General features: G+C 43.9%; 1 protein-coding gene across 1 annotated transcript in view; it reads left to right on the top strand.

Moving 5' to 3' along the window:
• The window catches only part of LOC122945807 (aldehyde oxidase 2-like), a 166680-nt gene that overhangs the window by 62700 nt on the left and 80441 nt on the right, over positions 1-23539 (top strand). The window contains exons 10-16 of the mRNA XM_044305024.1: positions 8158-8333; positions 10457-10562; positions 10646-10768; positions 15148-15244; positions 15356-15480; positions 18999-19123; positions 23114-23201. Coding sequence (XP_044160959.1) covers positions 8158-8333; positions 10457-10562; positions 10646-10768; positions 15148-15244; positions 15356-15480; positions 18999-19123; positions 23114-23201 — 840 coding nt within the window. The remainder of the gene's footprint in view (positions 1-8157; positions 8334-10456; positions 10563-10645; positions 10769-15147; positions 15245-15355; positions 15481-18998; positions 19124-23113; positions 23202-23539) is intronic.

Genomic DNA, 23539 nt, shown 5'->3' with positions numbered 1-23539 from the left:
CTCCCGGATACGTTTTCCGGGGGTAGTGAGAATTTTGTGCGTTTTAGAGAGGCTTGCAAACTCCATTTTCGCCTTCTTCCCCATTCCTCTGGTGATAAGGAATGGAGGGTGGGGATCATTATATCGCTGCTCAGGGGTAACGCTCAGTCCTGGGCCTTTTCGCTGCCGGAGGGGGCACGGCCCCTCTGGTCAGTGGATGAATTCTTTTTAGCCCTGGGTCAGATATATGATGATCCGGATCGTATTGCTCTGGCTGAGTCTAGACTACGTCTATTATGCCAGGGTAAACAATCCGCAGAGATATACTGCTCAGAATTTCGGAGATGGGCAGCTGATACTGGTTGGAATGATGCTGCACTCCGAAGTCAATTTTGCCATGGTCTTTCAGAGGGATTGAAAGATGCATTTGCCTTTCATGAAAGGCCTATTTCCTTGGACTCAGGCCGTTCGTATTGACAGGCGTCTTAGAGAGAGAGGAGAGATCTCTCCTTCCTGTCATACTCAGTCCCAGGACAGTGCAGCGGTCCCATTCTGTGCGCAGGGGTCTCAGTCGCTGTCAGCCCCTTCTGAGCAGGAGCCCATGCAGCTGGGGTTGATTGCTTCTGACAATAGAAGATTCAGCCCGCATGGGAGGGTTTGTTTTTGTTGTGGAGGTATAAATCATTTGGCAAATGTTTGTCCCTCTAGGAGATTTAAAAATGTTCCGTCTGTTACTATTGTTAGGGTTGAGGCGGAAATTGAAGGTTTTCCATTTGCTTGTAGTTCCCGTTTTGTCCTGCCTGCTAGGGTGGCGATAGAGAGCAAGAGCATTTTTTGTGAGATTTTTGTGGATAGTGGAGCAGCGGTCAATATCATTGATAGTCAATTTGCAATAACTCATGGTTTCCAGGTGTGCACTTTGGGAAAGGATATTCCTGTTTTTGCTATTGATTCCGCTCCACTTTCTCAGAAATCATTAAAGGGCATAGTTCACAATATCCGTTTAATTGTGAGTGATGCTCATGTTGAGGATGTGTCATGTTTCGTCCTTAGCGGTTTGCCTACTCCTCTTGTGTTGGGGCTACCCTGGCGCACTAAACATAATCCCACCATTGATTGGCAAGCGAGGCAAATAAATGGTTGGAGTGACTTTTGCAGAGAGAATTGCCTCACGACATCTGTTTCTGAGGTTGCTACTAAGACTGTACCATCTTTTCTCTCTGAATTTTCGGATGTCTTCTCTGAGAGTGGAGTTCAGGATTTGCCCCCGCACAGGGAGTACGATTGCCCTATTAATCTCATCCCAGGGGCCAAGCTGCCTAAATCTCGTTTATACAATCTTTCCCAACCTGAAAGGATCGCTATGCGTGCTTATATCTCTGAGAGTCTGAGAAAAGGACACATACGACCCTCGAAGTCACCTGTTGCCGCTGTTTTTTTCTTTGTTAAGAAAAAAGATGGTTCTTTAAGACCTTGTCTGGATTTCAGGGAGCTAAACAGTATCACTATTCATGACCCTTATCCGCTTCCTCTAATCCTGGACCTGTTTAACCAGGTTGTTGGGGCTAAAGTCTTTTCCAAATTAGATCTAAGAGGGGCATACAACCTGGTCAGGGTCAGAGAAGGAGACAAATGGAAGACGGCCTTCAATACCCCTGAGGGCCATTTTGAAAATTTGGTTATGCCTTTTGGTTTGATGAATGCCCCAGCCGTTTTTCAGCATTTCGTGAACAGCATTTTTTATCATTTGATGGGAAAATTTGTATTAGTGTATTTGGATGACATTTTGATTTTTTCTCCTTATTTAAAAACTCATAAGGAACATTTACGTCAGGTCTTGCTCATTCTGTGGGAGAATAAATTATATGCGAAACTGGAAAAATGTGTGTTTGCGGTTCCAGAAATTCAATTTCTGGGGTTTCTTCTCTCCGCTTCTGGTTTTCGCATGGACCCCGAGAAGGTCCGCGCTGTGCTTGAGTGGGAGCTTCCTGAGAATCAGAAGGCGCTGATGCGTTTTTTGGGCTTTGCCAATTATTACAGGAAGTTTATTTTGAACTATTCCTCTATTGTTAAACCACTCACTGATATGACCAGAAAGGGGGTAGATTTTTCTTCTTGGTCGGTAGAGGCGCGTAAGGCTTTTTCTAATATCAAGGAGAGTTTTGCTTCCGCTCCCATCTTGGTGCAACCTGATATTTCTTTACCCTTCATAGTTGAGGTTGATGCTTCTGAGGTGGGTGTGGGTGCGGTCTTGTCTCAGGGTTCCTCTCCTGCCAAATGGCGACCGTGTGCCTTTTTCTCGAAAAAACTCTCCTCCGCAGAGACAAATTACGATGTGGGAGATAGGGAATTGTTGGCCATCAAGTTGGCTTTTGAGGAATGGCGCCATTGGCTGGAGGGAGCCAGACACCCTATTACCGTGTTTACTGACCATAAAAATCTGGCCTACTTGGAGTCAGCCAAGCGTCTGAACCCGAGACAGGCCAGATGGTCTTTGTTCTTTTCAAGATTTAATTTTGTTGTCACGTTCCGCCCTGGAGTTAAGAATGTGAAGGCAGATGCCCTGTCACGTTGTTTTCCGGGAGGCGGGAATTTTGAAGACCCGGGTCCCATTTTGGCTGAAGGTGTGGTGGTCTCTGCTCTTTTTTCTGAATTGGAAGCAGAGGTGCAGGCAGCCCAGTCAGAGGCTCCTGATCTTTGTCCTCCTGGGAGGTTGTTTGTGCCTCTCGCTTTAAGACACAAGATTTTTAAGGAACACCACGATACGGTCCTTGCTGGGCACCCGGGGGCAAGAGCCACACTGGATCTCATCGCTCGGAGATTCTGGTGGCCTGCGCTTCGTAAGTCGGTTGAGGGTTTTGTGGCAGCCTGCGAGAAGTGCGCTCGTGCCAAAGTCCCTCATTCACGGCCATCAGGTCCTCTCCTTCCCTTACCCATTCCTTCCCGTCCTTGGACACATCTGTCCATGGACTTCATAACGGACCTGCCTCGTTCCTCGGGGAAGACTGTGATTCTGGTGGTGGTGGACCATTTTAGCAAAATGGTGCATTTCATCCCTTTTCCTGGTTTGCCCAATGCGAAGACGCTGGCGCAGGCATTTATTGATCACATTGTCAAATTGCATGGTATTCCTTCAGACATAGTCTCTGATAGGGGCACGCAGTTTGTTTCCAGATTCTGGAAGGCTTTCTGTTCTCGCTTGGGGGTTCGGTTGTCATTCTCTTCTGCTTTCCACCCGCAGTCGAATGGCCAGACAGAGCGCGTCAATCAGAATCTGGAGACATATCTGCGCTGTTTTGTGGCGGAGAATCAAGAGGATTGGTGTTCTTTTTTGTCCCTTGCTGAGTTTGCTTTAAATAACCGTCGTCAGGAGTCCTCTGATAAGTCACCATTTTTTGGTGCATATGGGTTTCATCCGCAGTTTGGGACTTTCTCGGGAGAGGGGTCTTCTGGTTTACCTGATGAGGACAGATTCTCCTCGTCTTTGTCATCTATTTGGCAAAAGATTCAGGATAATCTAAAGAGCATGAGTGAGAGATATAAGCGTGTGGCAGATAAGAGACGTGTGCTTGGTCCGGACCTGAATGTTGGTGATCTGGTGTGGTTGTCTACCAAGAATATCAAATTGAAGGTTCCCTCCTGGAAGTTGGGTCCTAGGTTTATTGGGCCTTACAAAATCCTGTCTGTCATCAATCCTGTTGCCTACCATCTTGATCTTCCTCAGACTTGGAAGATCCATAATGTTTTTCATAAGTCCTTATTGAAACCTTATGTTCAACCCATTGTACCCTCGCCTTTGCCTCCTCCTCCGATTATGGTTGATGGGAATCTTGAATTTCAGGTCTCTAGGATTGTGGATTCTCGTCTTGTCCGCGGTTCTCTTCAGTACCTTGTTCATTAGGAGGGTTATGGTCCTGAGGAGAGGATGTGGGTCCCAGTGACGGACATTAAGGCCTTTCGTCTCATCAGGGCTTTCCATAGGTCCCATCCTGAGAAGGTGGGTTCTGAGTGTCCGGAGTCCACTCGTAGAGGGAGGGGTACTGTCACAACCAGACAGCTGAGAAGCTCTGACATAGGCCTTTCAGAACCTCCTCCTTGAGTTTTCTTTGTTGTGGTATTCAGTTCCTCATCTCGTTAGCCTCTCTTAGCTGTCATGTAGTTGGACTGATTGCATCCCTTTAAATTCCTCCCCATAATGCTTTACTGGGCGGCTTATACTTCTTCCTGGAGTGTGTGTGCATGCTGATCCTGTTTCACAGTCTGCTACAAAGTTAAGTGCTGTACATTTATCTGTTATTTTCTGTTTGCTGGATCCCGGGTGACCCTGACTCCCTCCGTGTCTGGTGTAGGGAGCCGGTGGTCGTGTCCCCTCACTATTGTAGGGTGTTCAGGGGTTATATAGTCGAGGTACGTGGATATGCAACCATCCACCTTTGGGATATTTGCATAGGCTGAGCAGCCAGGGAAAGTGCTAGGCCTTGTGCAGGGGTCTCTCTTTTGGTTCCTTAGCTTTGGATCCAGTGAGTGATATATGCATATTGCTTTGTCTTGTTTCCTGTACACCGTCCGTGACACACACTGGACTGCTAAAAATGGCTTCCAATTGGGGCCACTAAAATTATTTAGCATTTTGACTTAGCACTGGTTATCCTACTCTCCTGATCTGTCTATAGCAGCAGGTGCAACAAACAAACAAACAAATTAAAATAAGTATAATTAAAGACCTATGCACTTGAATGTATTTTGTGCCGGTTCTGGACGTTTTAGTTTTTTTTGCGGCCTGTATGCGGATCCATTCACTTCAATGGGTCTGCATAAAAAACATAATTTACTCAGTGTGCATTCCGTTTCCATATGTGCGTTCCACCAAACAGCTGATTGGCACAAGTGCGGGGTGTCAGACCCCACGCTGATCAGCTTTTGATGGCCAATCCTGAGGGAATTTCTTTGATTTAGAAAGTCTTCTGACCCTTTCACTTTTTTCACATTTTGTTGTTTTGCACCCTTGTGCTAAAATAAATTAAAAAAATCTAGTTACCACCCCATCAGTCTGCACTCAATACTCCATAATAAGAATGTAAAAATGGAATTTGAGAAATTTTTGCAAATTTAATAAAAAGGAAAAACTATGACACTTGAAATTTAGCTCTGGGGACCTTCTATTTCTCTTCATCATCTTTGAGATGTTTCTACACCTTGCTTGGAGTCCACCTGTGGTAACTTCAGCTGATTGGACATAATTTGTAGAGACACCCCTGTCTATATAAGGTCTCACAGGTGACAATGCATATCCGAGCAAAAACCAAGCCATGAGGAGGAAAGAACTGCCTGTAGAGCCCAAAGACATGATTGTATGAAGGCACAGATCTGGAGAAGGATACAATATTTTCTGCTGCACTTTAAGTTCTCAAGATCCCAGTGGCCTCCATAATACTTAAAGGGACACTGACAGGCCCAAAAAGCATATTTAGGGGTATATATGACAGTATAGGTCTTATAAAGGGTATTAGAATCATCTAAGTATCCCCCCTGTCCGCCTCATAAATACAGTAATCTGAAGTTTTATAACCTGCTTTCCTGGTGATCAATCTGCCCAAGGGGCGGTGCTTCATATCAACTTGCGCCCAGCCAGCCTCGCCACAACTGCCGTTTGAAGCGCCGCCCAGCTCATCAATATTCACTGAGCTGGGCGGCTACTCTGAAGCGCTGTACTAGTGTCCCCGGCCATCTTCAGCGCATGCGCCCGGCACCCTCACTGGCCGGGATCGCATCGCGCGTCTGCTTTATGTGCATGCGCCGGGCACAGGCTGGCTGGGCGCAAGTTGATATGAAGCACCGCCCCTTGGGCAGATTGAACACCAGGAAAGCAGGTTATAAAACTTCAGATTACTGTATTTATGAGGTGGACAGGGGGATACTTAGATGATTCTAATACCCTTTATAAGACCTATACTGTCATATATACCCCTAAATATGCTTTTTGGGCCTGTCAGTGTCCCTTTAAAGTGAGCCTGTCATCAACTTTATGCTGACCGCACTGAGGGCAGTATAAAGTACTGACAAAAATGCTGATGTCAGCGGTGTGTCACTCATCAGCTAAAAGTAAGTGGTTGCCGAGAACCAGCATCATAATCATTACAGCCCAGGCCTTGAAAAGAGTCAAATCTACCTGAGAAGAGTCAGTTATTCATAATCTCCTGCTCTCCCACCCACCTGCTGATGACTGAGAGGCTTCTACCTAGTTTTCTCCCTTTCTCTCTAGGAGAGAACTGCCAATCATCAGCAGGTGGTCGGGAGAGCAGGAGATTATGAATAACCATGACTCTTCTCAGGTAGATTTGACTCTTTTCAAGGCCTGGGCTGCATTGATTATGATGCTGGTTCTCAGCAACCACTTAATTATAGCTGATGTGTGACACACCACTGACATCAGAATAACTGTCACTATATTATACTGCCATCAGTACAGTCAGCATAAAGTTGGTGACAGGTTCCCTTTAAATGGAGGAAGTTTGGAACAACCAGGACCACTTTGCGAGAAACAAGAATATCTAGTCTCACAAAACCAAGATTGAACTTTTTTATTTCAATTCTAAACATTATCTCTGGAGGAAACCAAGCACTGCTCTATACCATCCCTACAGTGAAGTATTGTGGTTGCAGCATCATACTGTGGGTGTGTTTTTCAGCAGCTGGGACAGGGAGACTAGTCATAGTTGAGGGAAAGTTGAATGGAGCAAAATACAGAGATATTCTTAATGCAAACCTGATCTACAGTGCTATGGACCTCAGACTGGGCTGAAGGTTCATCTTCCTACAAGACAGTGACTCTAAGACAGCCAAGACAGCACTGGGATGGCTAAACGACAACTCTGTCAATGTCCTTGAGTGGCCCAGCCAGGGCCCTGACTTGAATCTAATCAAACATCACTGGAGAGACCTGAAAATGACTGTCCACCAAGGGTCCGCATCAAACCTGACAGAGCTTAAAGGGATTCTGTCACCAAGTTTTTGCTTATAGAGATGCGGACATGCACGGCTAGATCGCCGCTAGCATGTCCGCAATATACCTGTCCTATAGGGCTGAATGCTTTTATTTTCTTTAAAAAAGGATTTTAGAGATATGTAAATTAGTCTTGTAAGGTGACCAAGGGGCTGTAGTAACCTTCATGGTGCCCAGCCACACCCGCCTGTGAAGGAGCCCAGCACTGCTTATGTCCTCCGAATCTCCTCCTTTCGTCATCGATAGATAGCCATAATCTCGTGATGCGCGAGCTCGCGCATGCGCAGTGCCGGTATAGTGTTCCTTCCCTGTGCTGGCTTCAGCCTCAGGGAAGGAACTGCACATGTGTGAGCTCGTGCATCACCAGATTACGGCTATCTATCGATGACGAAAGGAGGAGATTCAGAGGACATAGGCGGTGCTGGGCTCCTTCACAGGGAGGCACGGCTGGGCACCAGGAAGGTTAGTACAGCCCCTTGGTCACCTTACAAGACTAATTTACATATCTCTAAAATCCTTTTTTAAAGAAAATAAAAGCACACAGCCCTATAGGACAGGTTTATTGCGGACATGCTAGCGGCGATCTAGCCGTGCATGTCCGCATCTCTATAGCCTAAAACTTGGTGACAGAATCCCTTTAAGAAGATCTGCAGAGAATAAAGGCAGAAAATCCCCAAATCCAGGTGTGCAAACCTTATAGCATCATACCCAAAAAGACTGGAGGCTGTAATCACTGCCAAAAGTGTTTCAACTAAGTACTGAGTAAAGGATCATAAGACTAATGTTAATGCAAGATTTTAGTATTTCCTTTTCAGTAAATTAGTAAAGATTTTGAATATTCTGTTTTCACTTTGTCATTATGGGATATTGAGTGCAAAATAATGGGGAAAAACGTATTATTTTTATTTTATTTTAGCACAAGGCTACAAAGTAACAAAAAATGCAAAAAGTGAAGGGGTCTGAAGACTTACTGAATGCATTGTGTATTACATTAAATTACCTATTATTCAGTGGAATTGTTCTTGCAAAATGTACATGGATTTCATCAAGTCCCATTTAGATGAATGGAACAATGACAGAAACTTCTGCAACAAATCTGCCACATGTGGACAGTAATAATTAGGTATACTAGCTGAATGAAATGCCAGCATCCTTATTCTATATTTAAATCTTAGAGTGAAGAGTTTAGTAGTCTACACAAGGATGAATATCAGCAGTCAGGAACTTATAAGACTCATGTCCTACAAACCATAGAAGAAGAAGAGTTTGATGATGAAGAAGACACATCTGCTGTGGAGGGAGAACTCTTTCTAGCATTAGTGACCAGCAACAGACATCACGCTAAGATCCTGTAAGTTTCTGTGTTATAAGAATGACAGGTTATTGACTTTTATATAATTCTGTTTCCTTCTGTGAGAAACTGTCATTGTGAATGTTCTGTTTAAATGTATTTTCCAGTACATCATAAAGCAGAAAACAAGGGTTTTCCAGGAATACTGTTTCTGCCAAGTGCCTTCTGCCTGCCTCTGTAAATAGAAGCTTCATACTTACCTGCTCCCCGGTTCACCAGTCCTCCACGCTGCCTCCATGGTGTCCACCTTCCGGTTCCTGGCTTGTTTTCTTCCAGTGCTGCATGGCCATGATCACATGCTCCACTGCAACCAATGACTTGCTTCAGTGGTGATATGCTGCTTGTGGCCATGTCACTGATGAAGTCATTCATTGGGTGCAGCGGAGCATGTCACCATGCCTATGAAGAAGGAAAAAAAGGCCAGGAACCAGAACATAGACACAGAAAAGGACCGGAGCGGCAGGGAGCAGGTAAGTATACATTTCTATTTAATGAGGCAAACTGTGGGCACTTGGTTAAAACTCAATGTCTCCAAAGAACCACTTTAAAGTGGTTATCTAAAAAAAAGTTTGTATTACTTATCCACAGGAGGGGTGTGACTGCTGGAGCCCCAATGATTCTGAAAATTATTGCCCCCGAGTCCACTTCCTGAATGGAGTGGTAGTGCTCACAGGGGCGATTTGGCTTTTCTGGGGCCCCAATGAAAGTTATGTCTGGGGGCAACCTATGCACTTCTAAGCTCCGCCCCTCTGCTCCACTAGCTCCACCCCAGTAGCCCCAGTAAGATCCATTCTCAGCTTAGCAGTGCAATTTAGGCAATTCTGTTACTGTTCTACAGCTGGGAAGTACTTTCTGGGCCCCTGTCCAGTCAGCTCCTTGAGGCCAGCAGAGGGCTCCCTAATCTCTGTAGCCCAAAGCAGATGCTTGGTTTGTGTGGTCATAAAGTCTGCCCCGAGTGCAAATGTTGAATTCATTTCTGTAGGGCTGACAAAATGCTATCATCCAACCAGACTTACCAGAGGTTTTTTGAGAATCGTGGCTTGTCAGCACCCACCCTTGATGGGTCCCCTTTACGTTCTGGAGTGGCTTGTCAATTGGTCTGTTATAACAAGCATCTTATTGTTTGATAAGCATATTCACATCACTCTAAAAAGTATATTTATGTTATATTACTAGATTATACATAACTGTTTCATAATATCTTCAATTAAAGAGGTTATCCCATAATTAACATAAAAAATGAAATCAGACATCATATAGTACATGAAAATCTAACAAATCTAATCTAACAAAGCTAGAACCAGCCCTGTACCTCACATGGATCCAGAGATCTCCCCATTCACTGCTCTGCTAGATTTATATCAAGCTGACAGCTCCAGGGGAGTGTCTTTTCCGCTGTAGCTCAGGAGGTGTGTCGTTTCTGCTGCAGCTCTCTCCCTAGCACAGCTCAGGAGGCAGTTGAAGGATAAAACTGAGCATGTGCGGCCAACTCAGAGAGCCGGACAAAGAAATAAGAAAAAGAGCAAACGGCAGATAGCGTTATACAGATAGATTTTATTGAATAACACAATGGCTATGCAAAAATTTTAATTACATGCAATTACAAAAGTCTTCAGATCCTGTTTCTAGCTTGTAGAATATTTTTCATAGGACAACCCCTAGAAATCATGAACTCCAGATACTACATGTCCCTTTGCACTGCTTGACTGATGACTGTAGACATGATTTAGTCTTTTGCTGCATTGATCGCATACTGTCTTCTGCGATGCCCACACCAAACCCTACTCTGCTCCCTTGGTCCTTCTGCACTGACAACACAATCAAGGCTGTGGGAAGTGTAGGGCAAGGTTTACTGAGGAGTCTGAGCACATGGTAAGCTTAGCACCGCCCACTGGGCACTTGCAACCTCATTTGCATTTGTGAATAATTTATTTTTTTGGCAATAAGACCTCTCTCCACAGTCACAGAGATATGTTTGCACATGTGTTTCAGTCCACTATCTGGCCCTGCAATTAGGTTAATGGGCAGGAAAGAACTGACAGGCTCCCTTTAAATAAATTATAATTTTGTCTCGGACCTGTACTCGATGTATGCCGTATATTTACTTCCTTCTCTGTTGTCAGGTCCATACATAAAGAAGACGCACTGAAAGTACCTGGAGTGATTGATATTATAACCTTGGCAGATGTCCCGGGAATAAACAACTCTGATTTGTTTGCAGAACATGAGGTATGGCTAAAAAATGACTGTTTTATGATTTTATCACACACATATAGTATACCTATGAGCACGTACATTTCTATCTTCTTCAGGTAAAATACATTGGACAAGCTATATGTGCTGTAGTAGCAAAAACGCAGAACCACGCCAACCAGGCAGCATCACGAGTCAGAGTGCAATATGAAGAGCTGGAGCCTGTTGTCCTTTCCATTCAGGTAAAAATATGCTGTGACAAAAACACAACATTGTATAAAAATGTGTGAAAGTACCCTAATGGTCTATTCATTTATTGAAGGGTATGTGGCATGTTATTGGTATAGGTTGTATTAGTGTTTGTTCTTTTTATGTAACCATGCATAAGGCAGCTCTGAAATAATCACCATCATAATGACAAGGAGGGGATTTTATCACAGATGACAGCTTTATTCTACTGCTGGATCCCCAGATATGAATATAACAGGCAGTGTTTTTCTAAGAAAAACGAGGCAGGCGCACCATAGGGTAATAACGTCAGACAGGTAGTATATTAAATGACTCCAAATTGGAGGCTCACCTTGTCAGGTTGTGCAAATGATAGGCACAACACTAGTGTAGGCTTAGTAGAGGGTGATGAAAACCCAAAGATTGGATGGTCATGCAGCCAGGGATACGAGCACTTCCACATAGGGATGCCTGGAGTCCCCGAGGAGGCAAATGGATCCAAATGATAAGGAGATGATCCCACGGCGTAAGGAACCAGTCTTTGTTGTCAACAGGAACTAGGTTTATTATTATAGCAGGTGGTACAACGCGTTTCGGGGTAAAAGGACCCCTTCATTAGGTACAGACTGCTGATACACTACACACATGTTTAAATACATAGAAAAACGCCAAAAGGCACAAAATGGAGTGAAGGGGTAGGTCCAAAGCCTGCCCACGTGTCACTTTGGTGTACTAGACACAAATCACCTTAAAATACAATAGAATATTTATAATAAATAACCATATAAAATGCAGGCGAGTGAATGTGAAAACTTTAATATATATTGAAGGTATATCATTAGTGCAGTGATGATCGGCTGGGGAAAGATTCCGGAAGCATCACTGCACACAGTGCGATCATGTGACCTGAACAGCGGTCACATGATTGCTCGGTGTCCTGGCAACAGGACGCTGAGGGCAAAGCCCAGTAAGACTGTATGGGCAGGTAGGAGGCAGAATCATGCCGGCCACACAACGATCCCAAGAACTGTGTGCAGGCGAGACCGGGTGTTGGGAGGGATGAATGGCTAAACTATAAAAATAGAAAATAAAATAAATGTAATAAATGTAAAAAAAACTATAGATTAACGGCAGACATAAATAAATGAATATAAATGATTGACTCATGGAATACATTAAAAGGGGTATAAAATCAATCAATACAAATGACATAACGGCAGACATAGATAGATTGCTAAATGTAAATGATTGGATAGCCGAATGCATTAAAAAATAATAATTATTGGATATAAGATCGATTCAGAGGGCATATCGTCAAAGGATGTACCTGATGAAGGGGTCCTTTTACCCCGAAACGCGTTGTACCACCCGCTATAATAATAAACCTAGTTCCTGTTGACAACAAAGGTTGGTTCTTTGCGCCATGTGATCATCTCCTTATCCTTTGGATCCCCAGATATGGCAGGGTAAGGCTACTTTCACATCTTCGTTTTTGCTGAATCCGGCGGTGGATCAGTAGAAACGCTTCTGTTACTGATAACACAACCATCTGCATCTGTTCTGAATGGATCTAGTTGTATATCTCTAAAATTAACAAGATGGATCCTGTACTAAATGCATTGCAAGTCAATGGGTGCCAGATCCGTTTATTTTTTCGTGTCCGAGAAAACTGATCCGGTATAATTGACTTATATTGTGTTTTATGCCAGATCCGTCTTTATCAGTATCCCACGACGCACACAAAACCGCTGCTTGCAGCAGTTTTCTGTCCGGCATTTGAGAGCAACCAAACGGAACGGAATGCATTCTGGCGCACTCTGTTACCTTTAATTCTGTCCCCATTGACAATAAATGAGGACAAAACAAAAGCAATTTCCTCTGGTATTGAGGTCCTATGACGGATCTCAATACCGGAAAGGAAACCGCAGATGTGAAAATAGTCTAAGACTACAAAAAATACAGGCGCTATGTGCACCTTTCTCCCTGGTCTCCAGGAGAGGTGGCCGTACTGTTCTTCTAGACTGTATTATTTACTGAGACATGTAGATATCCAGAAAAATAAAAAACGGAGACAGCACGTCCAAAAAGGTGCAAAAAGTGGAATTTATTCCACTTTTTGCACCTTTTTGGACGTGCTGTCTCCGTTTTTTATTTTTCTGGATATCTACAAGTTGTTCTACTAGGGGCTTTTTACCACCCCTCCTGGAGACGAGCACCAGATACATCATTACCAAGGAGTGCTGTCCACCCATATTTTTTCGTTATTTATTGAGACGTCAGACTATTTACTCCTACTGACTGCATCCAGCATGAAGCACTAACACATTATTGCACTTTCCATACAGTCAATTCGGGACGCATGTATCTCCATTATTATTTCCCCCCTGTAAGTGTCTAAAATAAAGAGCTAACATAAAACAGTAATGATACTACAATAATGTACAATAAAGGTTAATTTTATAGAAGACTGCAGCATAAATATATGGCGCTGAATTGAAGGGGACTTTCAAAATACAAAATGCAAAAATATACCACAAAAAAAAAAAACATGGCCAAAGCCCATGTTAATAAATGTATTTCAACTCTCTACACTCCAAGAGAACCAGGCTACAATACCACATCCCATGGACAGGATTGGATCCATGATATTCAGATTCTCTACAACCCCTTTAAATGTAGTCTGTCAACCAGGAAATTCACTGTTAAACCAGGTATGGGTACCTTGTAGGGCTAGCTCAGCTAGGGTTGCCACCCGGCTGGTAACTCACTGGCAAGGCCGATATTTTAGTGGCCCTGCCGGTAATTTTTTTCTACCAGCAATATTAATTGCCGGTATTTTTCTACAAGGACTGTTACTAATGAGCGCTTTCATTGTGAAGTGCTCATTAGTACAGCCTTTACCTCCCCCCACTTGTGTTAATTTAAAAAAAAAAAAAAAGCACTCGCCTCCTGCATTTGCTCGCGCTGCTGATTGGATGTGCAGGACAGGACCTGCAAGACGTCATCACGCTGGAGCGCAGGTCCTGTCCTGAGCTTCCAGTGAGCAGTGAGGGTTCACCGCAGTGTGAGAAAATGGAGGAGGTGAGTTCCTTTTTTTATTTTTGCCAGAAGCAGAGAAGGGGGCACAAATGGGGGGTTATTCTTATGGGGGCACTAATGGGGGCATTATTCTCACTGGGGGCACTTATGGGGGAATTATTCTTACTGGGGGCATTATTTTCACAGGGGGCACTAATGGGGGCATTATTCTTACTGGGGGCACTAATGGGGTTATTATTCTTACTGGGGGCACTATTGGGGGCACTGTTCTTACTGGGAGCATTATTCTTACTGGAGGCATTAATGGGGGCATTGTTCTCACTGGGGGAACTAATGGGGGCATTATTCTTATGGGGGCACTAATGGGGGGCATTATTCTTACTGGGGGTACTAATAGGAGTATTATTCTTACTGGGGGCACTAATGGGGGCATTATTCTTACTGGGGCACTAATGGGGCATTATTTTTACTGGGGGCATTACTATTATTGGGGGCACTAATGGAAGCATTAATATTACTGGGGGCATTTTATATTATTGGGGCACCAATGGGGGCAATATTATATCTCGGGTTCACTAATTGGGGCATTATTTATGCTGGGCGCACTAATGGGGGCATTAATATTACTGGGGTATTAATATTTATGGGAGCAACAGTATGACAGTGACTTAACCACACCCACTTTGAGGTGTGGCTTAACTTGGCCAGTATTTTTTGTTGGGAAAGGTGGCAACCCTAAGCTCAGCTGAATGTCATGGTACCTGTCACTTAGCAATCTGTTGCTATATTCTAAAGAGAAAATGATAATGCACTGAAGGTATACCCAAACTACTTTGTGCACTCTTCCTCTGCTAACCCCTCCCTCTCTTTCTTGATTGACAGGGCCAGGCTCCTGCATAGTCTGACCCTGTTAATCAAGGAGGAGAGGGGCTTGCAGAGGAAGCAGGAGGAGCAAGGGTGCACAGAGTGGCTTGGACCCTCCCTTGGTGCACTTAACTGCTAATTTGCATATTGATTTAAAGTACATTTTCTCCAGAATGAAACAACGGTCACTAAGTGACAGGTATCATTACCTTCAGCTGAGCTAGCCCTGCAAGACATTGTGCCTTGTGTCAGTGAATTTCCTGGGGACGGGTTCCCTGTAATACTAGGCATATGCTGTCCATAGCTTGCTTTCAAGAAGAATATAGCATGGACATGGCCCTTCACATCTAAAGGCTCAAGTTAGTCCAATTCCAGAGCTATAAAAACCAGAGCCATAATATGGCGGTATGCATGAGCAGCCTTGTAAATTGCCACTTACTCTACACTAAATACTTATTTACCTATATGCTTTTGTATCTGTGGCTTGTAGGATTCCATAAAACACAATTCATTTTTTGAGCCAGTGAGAACAATGGAATATGGAAATATGGAGGACGCTTTTAAAAACGTGGATCATATACTAGAAGGTAACTATACCTTGAAATTTAAAAACAATATGTAAAATCTCCCAAACCACACATTGTAAGTCATGAATATGTGTCTGGAGTGCTGAATTTCTTTTACTTTTCAAAGAACAGGTGAGGACTATATAGGAGGACTGGACGATCTTCACCTGGAAGCCCAGACTGTACGTGTCATACCCAGAGTAGCAGAAAATGAGCTGGAGGTGTTCATATCTACAAAGGATCCAGCGTCCGTTCAGGTAAAGTATGTGATCTACAAATGTCAAGTGACATCATACCAAGATAATTCTAGCCATACATACAATATATGCTCTTTATAGAGAAGATGTATTAATATGAAACCTAATTAAAAGTAAACCTATGAACAACCATTAACCCATATTAGAACTTCTCTATGGGTACAGGATATTTCCTCTCAGGTTTCATATACATTCAGGCTTAAAATACTATAGAGACTTAAGGCATACCAGTGATGTACACCCCAAAATATGCACTTAAAGAAAAAAAAATGAAGCTTTGTTGGTTCTCATCTATGACAACTCCTTAAAGGACCTCTGTCAGCAGATTTGTACCTGTAAAACTGGCTGACCTGTTGGACAAAGAATTTGGGTGCTATTAAAAAAGTACAACTTGACCTGCAAACAATAAGCCCTTATATGGCTATGTGAGTAGAAGATATAAAAAGTTATGGCTCTTAGAAAGTGGGGAGGAAAAAATGAAAGCGCAAAAATGAAAATTGTCCTGGTCCCTAAAGGGGCATCTGTCAGCAGATTTGTACCGATGAAACTAGCTGACCTGCTGCATGTGCGCTTGGCAGCTGTAGGAATCTGTGTTGGTCCCCTTTTCATATGTGCCTGCATTCCTAAGAAAAAGGAAGTTTTAAGTTATGCAAATGAGCCTTTTGGAGCAAAGAGGGTGTTGCCATTACACCTAGAAGCTCTGCTCTCTGCAACTGCTGCGCCTTCTGCACTTTGATTGACAGGGCCAGGCATTGATCACATTTACACTGCTCTGCCCTGTCAATCAAAGTGCAGAGGGCACAGCAGTTGTAGAGAGAGCTTCTAGGTGTAATGGCAACATCATCTTTTTTCTCAGCAATGCGGGCACGTATGAACATGGGACCAACACGATGGGTTCAGCTGCCAAGTGCACATATAACAGGTTAGCCAGCTTTATAGGTACTAATTTTCATTTTTGTGCTTTCATTTTTTTCCTTCCCACCTTCTAAGAGCAATAACTTTTTATATTTGCTGTTCACATAGCCATATAAGAGCTTAATGTTTGCAGGACAAGTCACATTTTTTTAATGGCACCAAAATTATTTGTGGGGTAAAATTGAAAAAAAAAAAGTGTGCACTAAAAATTGACATGAAGACTCTATTTTAAAAATTAAAATCCTTTAAAATATATTTTCTCTACATCACCATATTCTGCCAGCCTTAGATTTTTTATTTTTCCATCTACAGAGCTGGGTGTGAGCTTTTTTTTATTTTGCAGGGTAAACTGTAGTTTTTATTCATACCATTTAGTGGTACATATGACTTTTTGATCACTTTTTTATTAAATTTTTGAGGGGGCAACATGACCAAAAATCTGTAAATTAACTATTTTAATCTTATTTCCATTATGGTGTTCACCGCGCATTATAACTATTTTTAGATTTTAATAGTTTACACATTTTTGCACACAGAGATACCAATTACACTGAACAAAAATATAAACACAACACTTTCGGTTTTGCTCCCATTTTGTATGAACTGAACTCAAAGATCTGAAACATTTTCTACATACACAAAAGACCCATTACTCTCAAATATTGTTCACAAATCTGTCTAAATCTGTGTTAGTGAGTACTTGTCCATTGTCGAGATAATCTATCCCACTCACAGGTGTGGCATATCAAGGTGCTGATTAGACAGCATGAATATTGCACAGGTGTGCCTTAGACTGCCCACAATAAAAGGCCACTCTGAAATGTGCACAGTTTTGCCTTACTGGGGGAAGGGGGGGGGGGGGCAGAAAACCAGTCAGTATCTGGTGTGGCCACCGTTTGCCTCACGCAGTGCGACACATCTCCGTCACATAGAGTTGATCAGGCTGTTGATTGTGGCCTGTGGAATGTTGGTCCACTCCTCTTCAATAGCTGTGCGAAGTTGCAGAATATTGGCAGGCACTGGAACACACTGCCGTATACGCCGATCCAGAGCATTCCCAACATGCTCAATGGGTGACATGTGCGATGAGTATGCTGGCCATGCAAAAACTGGGATGTTTTTAGCTTCCAGGAATTATGTACAGATCCTTGCAATATGGGGCCATGCATTATCATGCTACAACATGAGGTCATGGACGTGGATGAATGGCACAACAATGGGCCTCAGGATCTCATCACGGTATGTCTGTGCATTCAAAATGCAATCAATAAAATGCACCTGTGTTTGTTGTCTATAACATATGCCGGCCCATACCATAACCCCTCTGCCACCATTTGCCATTCGATCCACAATGTTGATGTCAGCAAACCACTCGCCCACACAGCGCCACACACGCTGTCTGCCATCTGCCCTGAACAGTGAAAACCGGGACTCATCTGTGAACAGAATGCCTCTCCGACGTGCCAGATGCCATCGAATGTCAGCATTTGCCCACTCAAGTCGGTTATGACAATGAATTGCAGTCAGGTCCAGACCCCAATGAGGACGACGAGCATGCAGATGAGCTTCCCTGAGAAGGTTTCTGACAGTTTGTGCAGAAATACTTTGGTTATGCAAATCTGCAGCTGTCCGAGTGGCTGGTCTCAGACGATCATGGAGGTGAACTTACTGGATGTGGAGGTCCTGGGCTGGTGTGGTTACACGTGGTCTGCGGTTGTGAGGCCGGTTGGATGTACTGCCAAATCCTCCGAAACGCCTTTGGAGACGGCTTATGGTAGAGAAATGAACATTCATTGCATGGGGAACAGCTCTGGTAGACATATCTGCAGTCAGCACGCCAATTGCACACTCCCTCAAACGTTGCAACATCTGTGGCATTATGCTGTGTAATCAAACCGCACATTTCAGAGTGGTCTTTTATTGTGGGAAGTGTAAGGCACACCTGTGCAATATTCATGCTGTCTAATTAGCACCTTGATATGCCACACCTGTGAGGTGGGATAGATTATCTCGGCAAAGGAGACATGCTCACTAAGGCCGAATGCACACGGCCGTGGAACACGGACGTGAGCGGTCCGTGGTATCCCGGCCTGGCATCCTGCTGACAGCAGGACTGCATGGTGTCATTGGTTGCTATGATGCTGTGCGCTTCATGCCGTCGCTGCGCTACAGTAATACACTCATATAGATCATACGAGTGTATTACTGTAGTGCAGCGGCATGAAGCGCACCGCGTCATAGCAACCAATGACGCCGTGCTCTCCTGCTGTCAGCAGGATGCCAATCCGAGATACCACGGACCGCTCACGTCCGTGTTCCACTGCCATGTGCATTCGGCCTAACACAGATTAAGACAGATTTGCGAACAATATTTGAGCGTAATGGGTCTTTTGTGTATGTAGAAAATGTTCAGTGTATGTTTAATACTTTATTGTATTTCATTATTATTTTTTTATCGTTGTTCATTTTTATGAATAACTAACTGTTCAGGGAAATGGACACTGTAGCTGGAGTTGCCGCTGTTTTTGAACACGGCAAAAGCCTTATACTTGTCTGAACAAACACAGGAGCAGCACATTTCACTCTGCCACTTCTTTTGACAGGCTGCAGTGGCATCGGCGCTAAACATGCCCTCTGATTGCATCTTGTGCTGCGTGGAGAAAAGTCAGGACTTACAGCACTCTCATGCTGCATCTCAAGCCGCTATTACAGCAGTGGCTGCTCACAAGTAAGTGTAAAGTAAGGATCAATGTGTATAAATGTATGTGTGTGATCACCACAGATCCCCCGCCGGAACAGCCTGCCGAACCCTGCAGCTGCCAGTGTGAAAGTAGCCTTACATGGTTTTGGTGCCGATTCCGGCTTCTTCGTTTTCCCATGTCGCATCACTGCTTGCAGCACTTTTGTGCCTGGCATGGGAACGGGAAAAAAAAAAAACCCAGAAAGGAATGCATTCTGGAGCACTCCTTTCCTGTTTGTTCAGCTTTGTTCCCTATGACACTGAATGGGGACAAAATTAAAGCATTGTACTGTGGTTTTGAGACCCTGTGCTGGATTTTAAAACCGGATAGCACCACGCTGATATGACAGTAGCCTAACACAAATATAGCTTAAAAGCAAAAACAAACAATGCAACAGCACTGTGCAAACACAAATAATAAAGTCAATATAATAGTGCCATACTCACTATAGAAAATGTACTAATGCTAATGCTACATTATAAATGTGAGATTCTTGGCAAATACATTTTGTACAAAATTATTTGTGCCTGTCCGCCACAAAGTTAGCATTAGCATTAGCAAATTTTTTTCTAGAGAGTATGGCACTACTGTATTTACTTTATTATTTGTAATTGCAAAGTGCTGTTGCATTGTGTGTGTTGTTGCTTTTGTGGCTTCAGCCATGGCGACGTGCACCTGCGCACTGGGATGTGCTGACTAACCCCCATTTCTTTCTTTACAATTATGGCTTGCACAAGCTCAGTAGTAACATTTTATTGTGGGCTTGGGTTTTATAGCAGGAAAAGAAAGTGCTGTAAAAGACATTGCTAATCATGGATATTAACATCTGTGTACATATAATTTTGTAAGTGATAATAAAGTGTTGAGAGCACAGATTCCCACACATTTTACCACCTCTGTGATTAAGTTGTCCAATAACAACAAATGAAAATATGACAGCAGAAAATGAAGAAGTAGTTAAATATGACCTTTTACCGCTCCTGACATGCCTGTTTTAATAGCTTATGCATTCCACATGTAATAACAATTCTGGAGCATCTATTCTTTTATTGTCTTATGTGCCCTTCCTTTTATACCAGAAGTTATAATTTAATTGCTATTAGCCTTCAGTAAGGGTACAGAGGGGTGGTAGCCAGTTGGGGGGGGTGTACCTGCACAGACTCACTCTAGCCAATCAGTGCTGCCATGTTCAGACTGTACAGGTACACCCCCCCCCCCTCCCAACTGGTTACCTCCCCTCTGTACCCTTACTGAAGGCTAATAGCAATTCATTCATAACTTACAGTGCAAATAATAAAGGGATAATACAACATACAGAAATAAGAATAGATGCTCTAGAATTGTTATTACATTGGGAATAAATGAAACTATTAAAACAGGCATGTCAGGAGTGGTGAAAGGTCCTCTTTAAAGGGGTTCAACACTATAGACAATACCTACTTGTAAAAAAGGTCCCTTGGTGATAAGCATACCACATAGTGTAATTCTGCTGGGACCCCAAGGGAACCTTAGAAAGGTTAAAAGAATAATAGTGGGGGTGACTAGGTGTAACTAGGTCAGCGTATATTGGTTTGGTTCGCTGGGTAGGTCTAATCAATGTTGGTGGGTGTCCCCTAAGTATCTCTACAGCCTAGATCTGCTGTCCCTAAAAGAATCTGGTCTAGAATTGGGATACTAGTGAGAACCCGCCCTGAAAAGAGCGACCCCCAGCCTCAGGAACCTTGGGCCTAGTCTCATACACCCTCACTAGTGCTACCTAGATAACTCCCCCGACGCGTTTTGACATATTTAAATGGCTATTCAAGGAGGGGTATGTATTGCGGCAACAAATACTTCAAAGGCAGTGGCAAGTGTTTGGTATAATTACTTGTCTTATGTAGAACAAATTCCGCCCCTTCATCATTATGTCAGCTATCCTGGGGGAGAATCGACATTCAGCTCCAAAGCCCGCGCTCTGCTCAACCCACGTTTTGGATGTGACGTGCTGGCGGCGGAACAGTTGTCATGGGGATCGAACAGCGCGTCCCTGGCCAGTGTTCCGCACACAGGGCCGGTGCAAGGATTTTTGCCGCCCTAGGCAAAGATCCATTTTGCTGCCCCCCTCATGACACTCACTCACTGACAAACACACACACACACTGACAGACAGACACGCACTCAGACACTCACTGAATGACGTACACATACACTCACTGACAGACACACATACACTCACTGACAGACACACACACACTCACTGACAGACACACACTCAGACACTCACTGAATGACGTACACAGAAACTCACTGAAAAACACACATACACTCACTGACAGCCACACACGCACTCAGACACTCACTGAATGACGTACACAGAAACTTACTGACAGACATACTCACTGACAGACACACATACACTCACTGACAGACACACACGCACTCAGACACTCACTGAATGACGTACACAGAAACTTACTGACAGACATACTCCCTAACAGACACACATACTGAAACACACACACACAGAAACTCACTGACAGACATTTACTCACTGGCAGACAAACACACACATATACTCACTGACAGACACACACATACTCACTGACAAACACACAGACACTTACTGACCGACAGACATCCACACTCACTGACATACACTCACTCACTGACATACACACACAGACACTCAATGACAGACACACATACATTTACTGACAGATAGACAAACATACATACACTCACTCACTGACATAAATACACAGGCAGACACTCACTCAGTCAAACACTTAAACACTTCTCTCCCTCGGGTCCAGTGTGGTGCAGCTCCTCAGTCCTCCAGCGCGCCGTTTAGTATGCCGGGGCCGGAATGACGTCATATTCCGGCATTACAGAGGGAGCACGAGGGAGGATTGGGGAGCTGCTAGAACAGCCTCTCTTGCCGCCCGCCTTCTCTCCTCCGGTAATTTACTGGCAGACCAGGCACCTGCCATCAGGGTAAGCAGATGCCTGCTCTGCCATATTTAAGAAGGACCTCCACCACCTGGCCCCCCTGTAACGGCGCTAGGGGGGCTCAAGAGCTTTTAGCCCAGGGCTGCAGCCCCAGTCAGGGGGAGCCCACCAGGGCCTAGTTCGCCTATATGGTTACACCGGCCCTGACTGCACACCTCTTCTGCTTGTGCAGAGAGGAAAAATACGCTAATTAGAGAATCCTGGTAATTCATAGAATCACTGTTCGTTTAGTCACAGGGTACACAACTTTGGCACCCGTTCTTTTTTCATATATACATATGAATTACAAAAGGGGCACATGGCACAGCACAATGACTGTACTACATATATACATATAGCATCTCAACCAGCCTATGTGTCCATGTAAAAAACTAGCGGGATTATTGTGGGGAACAGACCACCCAGATTATTCTTATAGATTCATCAGGTGGCTAGGTAACTTCTAGGTACAGAGGTAGGCCAGCCAGTATATTCTTTCCCCAGGGACCCACCTTCTCAAAGTTGCTGAGGTAACCCCCATAATGAGTCATCTTGCTGCCCCTGTGTATGTGTTCCAGGTTCACATAATTAAGAGGGCCAGGGCCTAGTCCAAGGACAGTGCCAGTCAACAGAATACCAACAGGGTCTCCAGCACAGAACAGTCTGAGGCACAGTCTAGGCAGCGGGCTACTGCTAAGAAAAATGAGCATTGGCACATTTGTAGGGATTTGCAAATGGAGATCAGGTAATATTTGCATATACTGTAGCTGTACAGTGGCCCCCAGAATCTATTTTACTGTTGGGCCCTAGGCACCTTGGTCCGATACTGGAGGTACACAGTAACATAATCACTGTGCTGTACGATACCCTCCTGCTGAGGCATTATGACACTATTGCTAGCTGAAACAGGACATGGATTGACTGTCTTATAAGTAAATAGGCGATGATTTGTCATTCAGTATTCTTACCATAAATACATTTAATACATTTAGTTTTTTTTTTTATTTCAGAATAGGCCAAGCAGTCAGCTCAGTTATTGAGCGAAGAGTGAAGCTGCCGGCGTTAAGACCTCAGCCTGCATTCTTTGGCAAATACAAGGTTGGTTCTGTGGACAGTATTTATCATGTGACTGAAGTGGCACTGTTCTATGTGACATCTTACCTAGCAAGTACTATCCTATGTGTCACTATCCTATGTGTAATCCGTGTTCTAGTCAGTGTTCATTGTCTGTATCAAAATCCCGTGGGGGTCAAAGTAGGTGTAAAATCAAATCATATGGAAGATGTTCAGAATTCACTCTGTCTTCGCCTACTTTGAAGCCCTTACTTATACCCCTGGATCTGAAACACTTGGGTGGCCTGTTAAAGGGCTAACTTTGGGACTAATTTTGTACTTTAAAGGGAACCTGTCACCAAAAAATGCAGTGCAATCTGCAG

Source organism: Bufo gargarizans, chromosome 8 (genome assembly GCF_014858855.1).
Source record: "Bufo gargarizans isolate SCDJY-AF-19 chromosome 8, ASM1485885v1, whole genome shotgun sequence".
Taxonomy (NCBI): domain Eukaryota; kingdom Metazoa; phylum Chordata; class Amphibia; order Anura; family Bufonidae; genus Bufo; species Bufo gargarizans.
The sequence above is the reverse complement of the archived record's forward strand: the minus strand, read 5'-3'. Positions and strand labels throughout refer to the sequence as shown.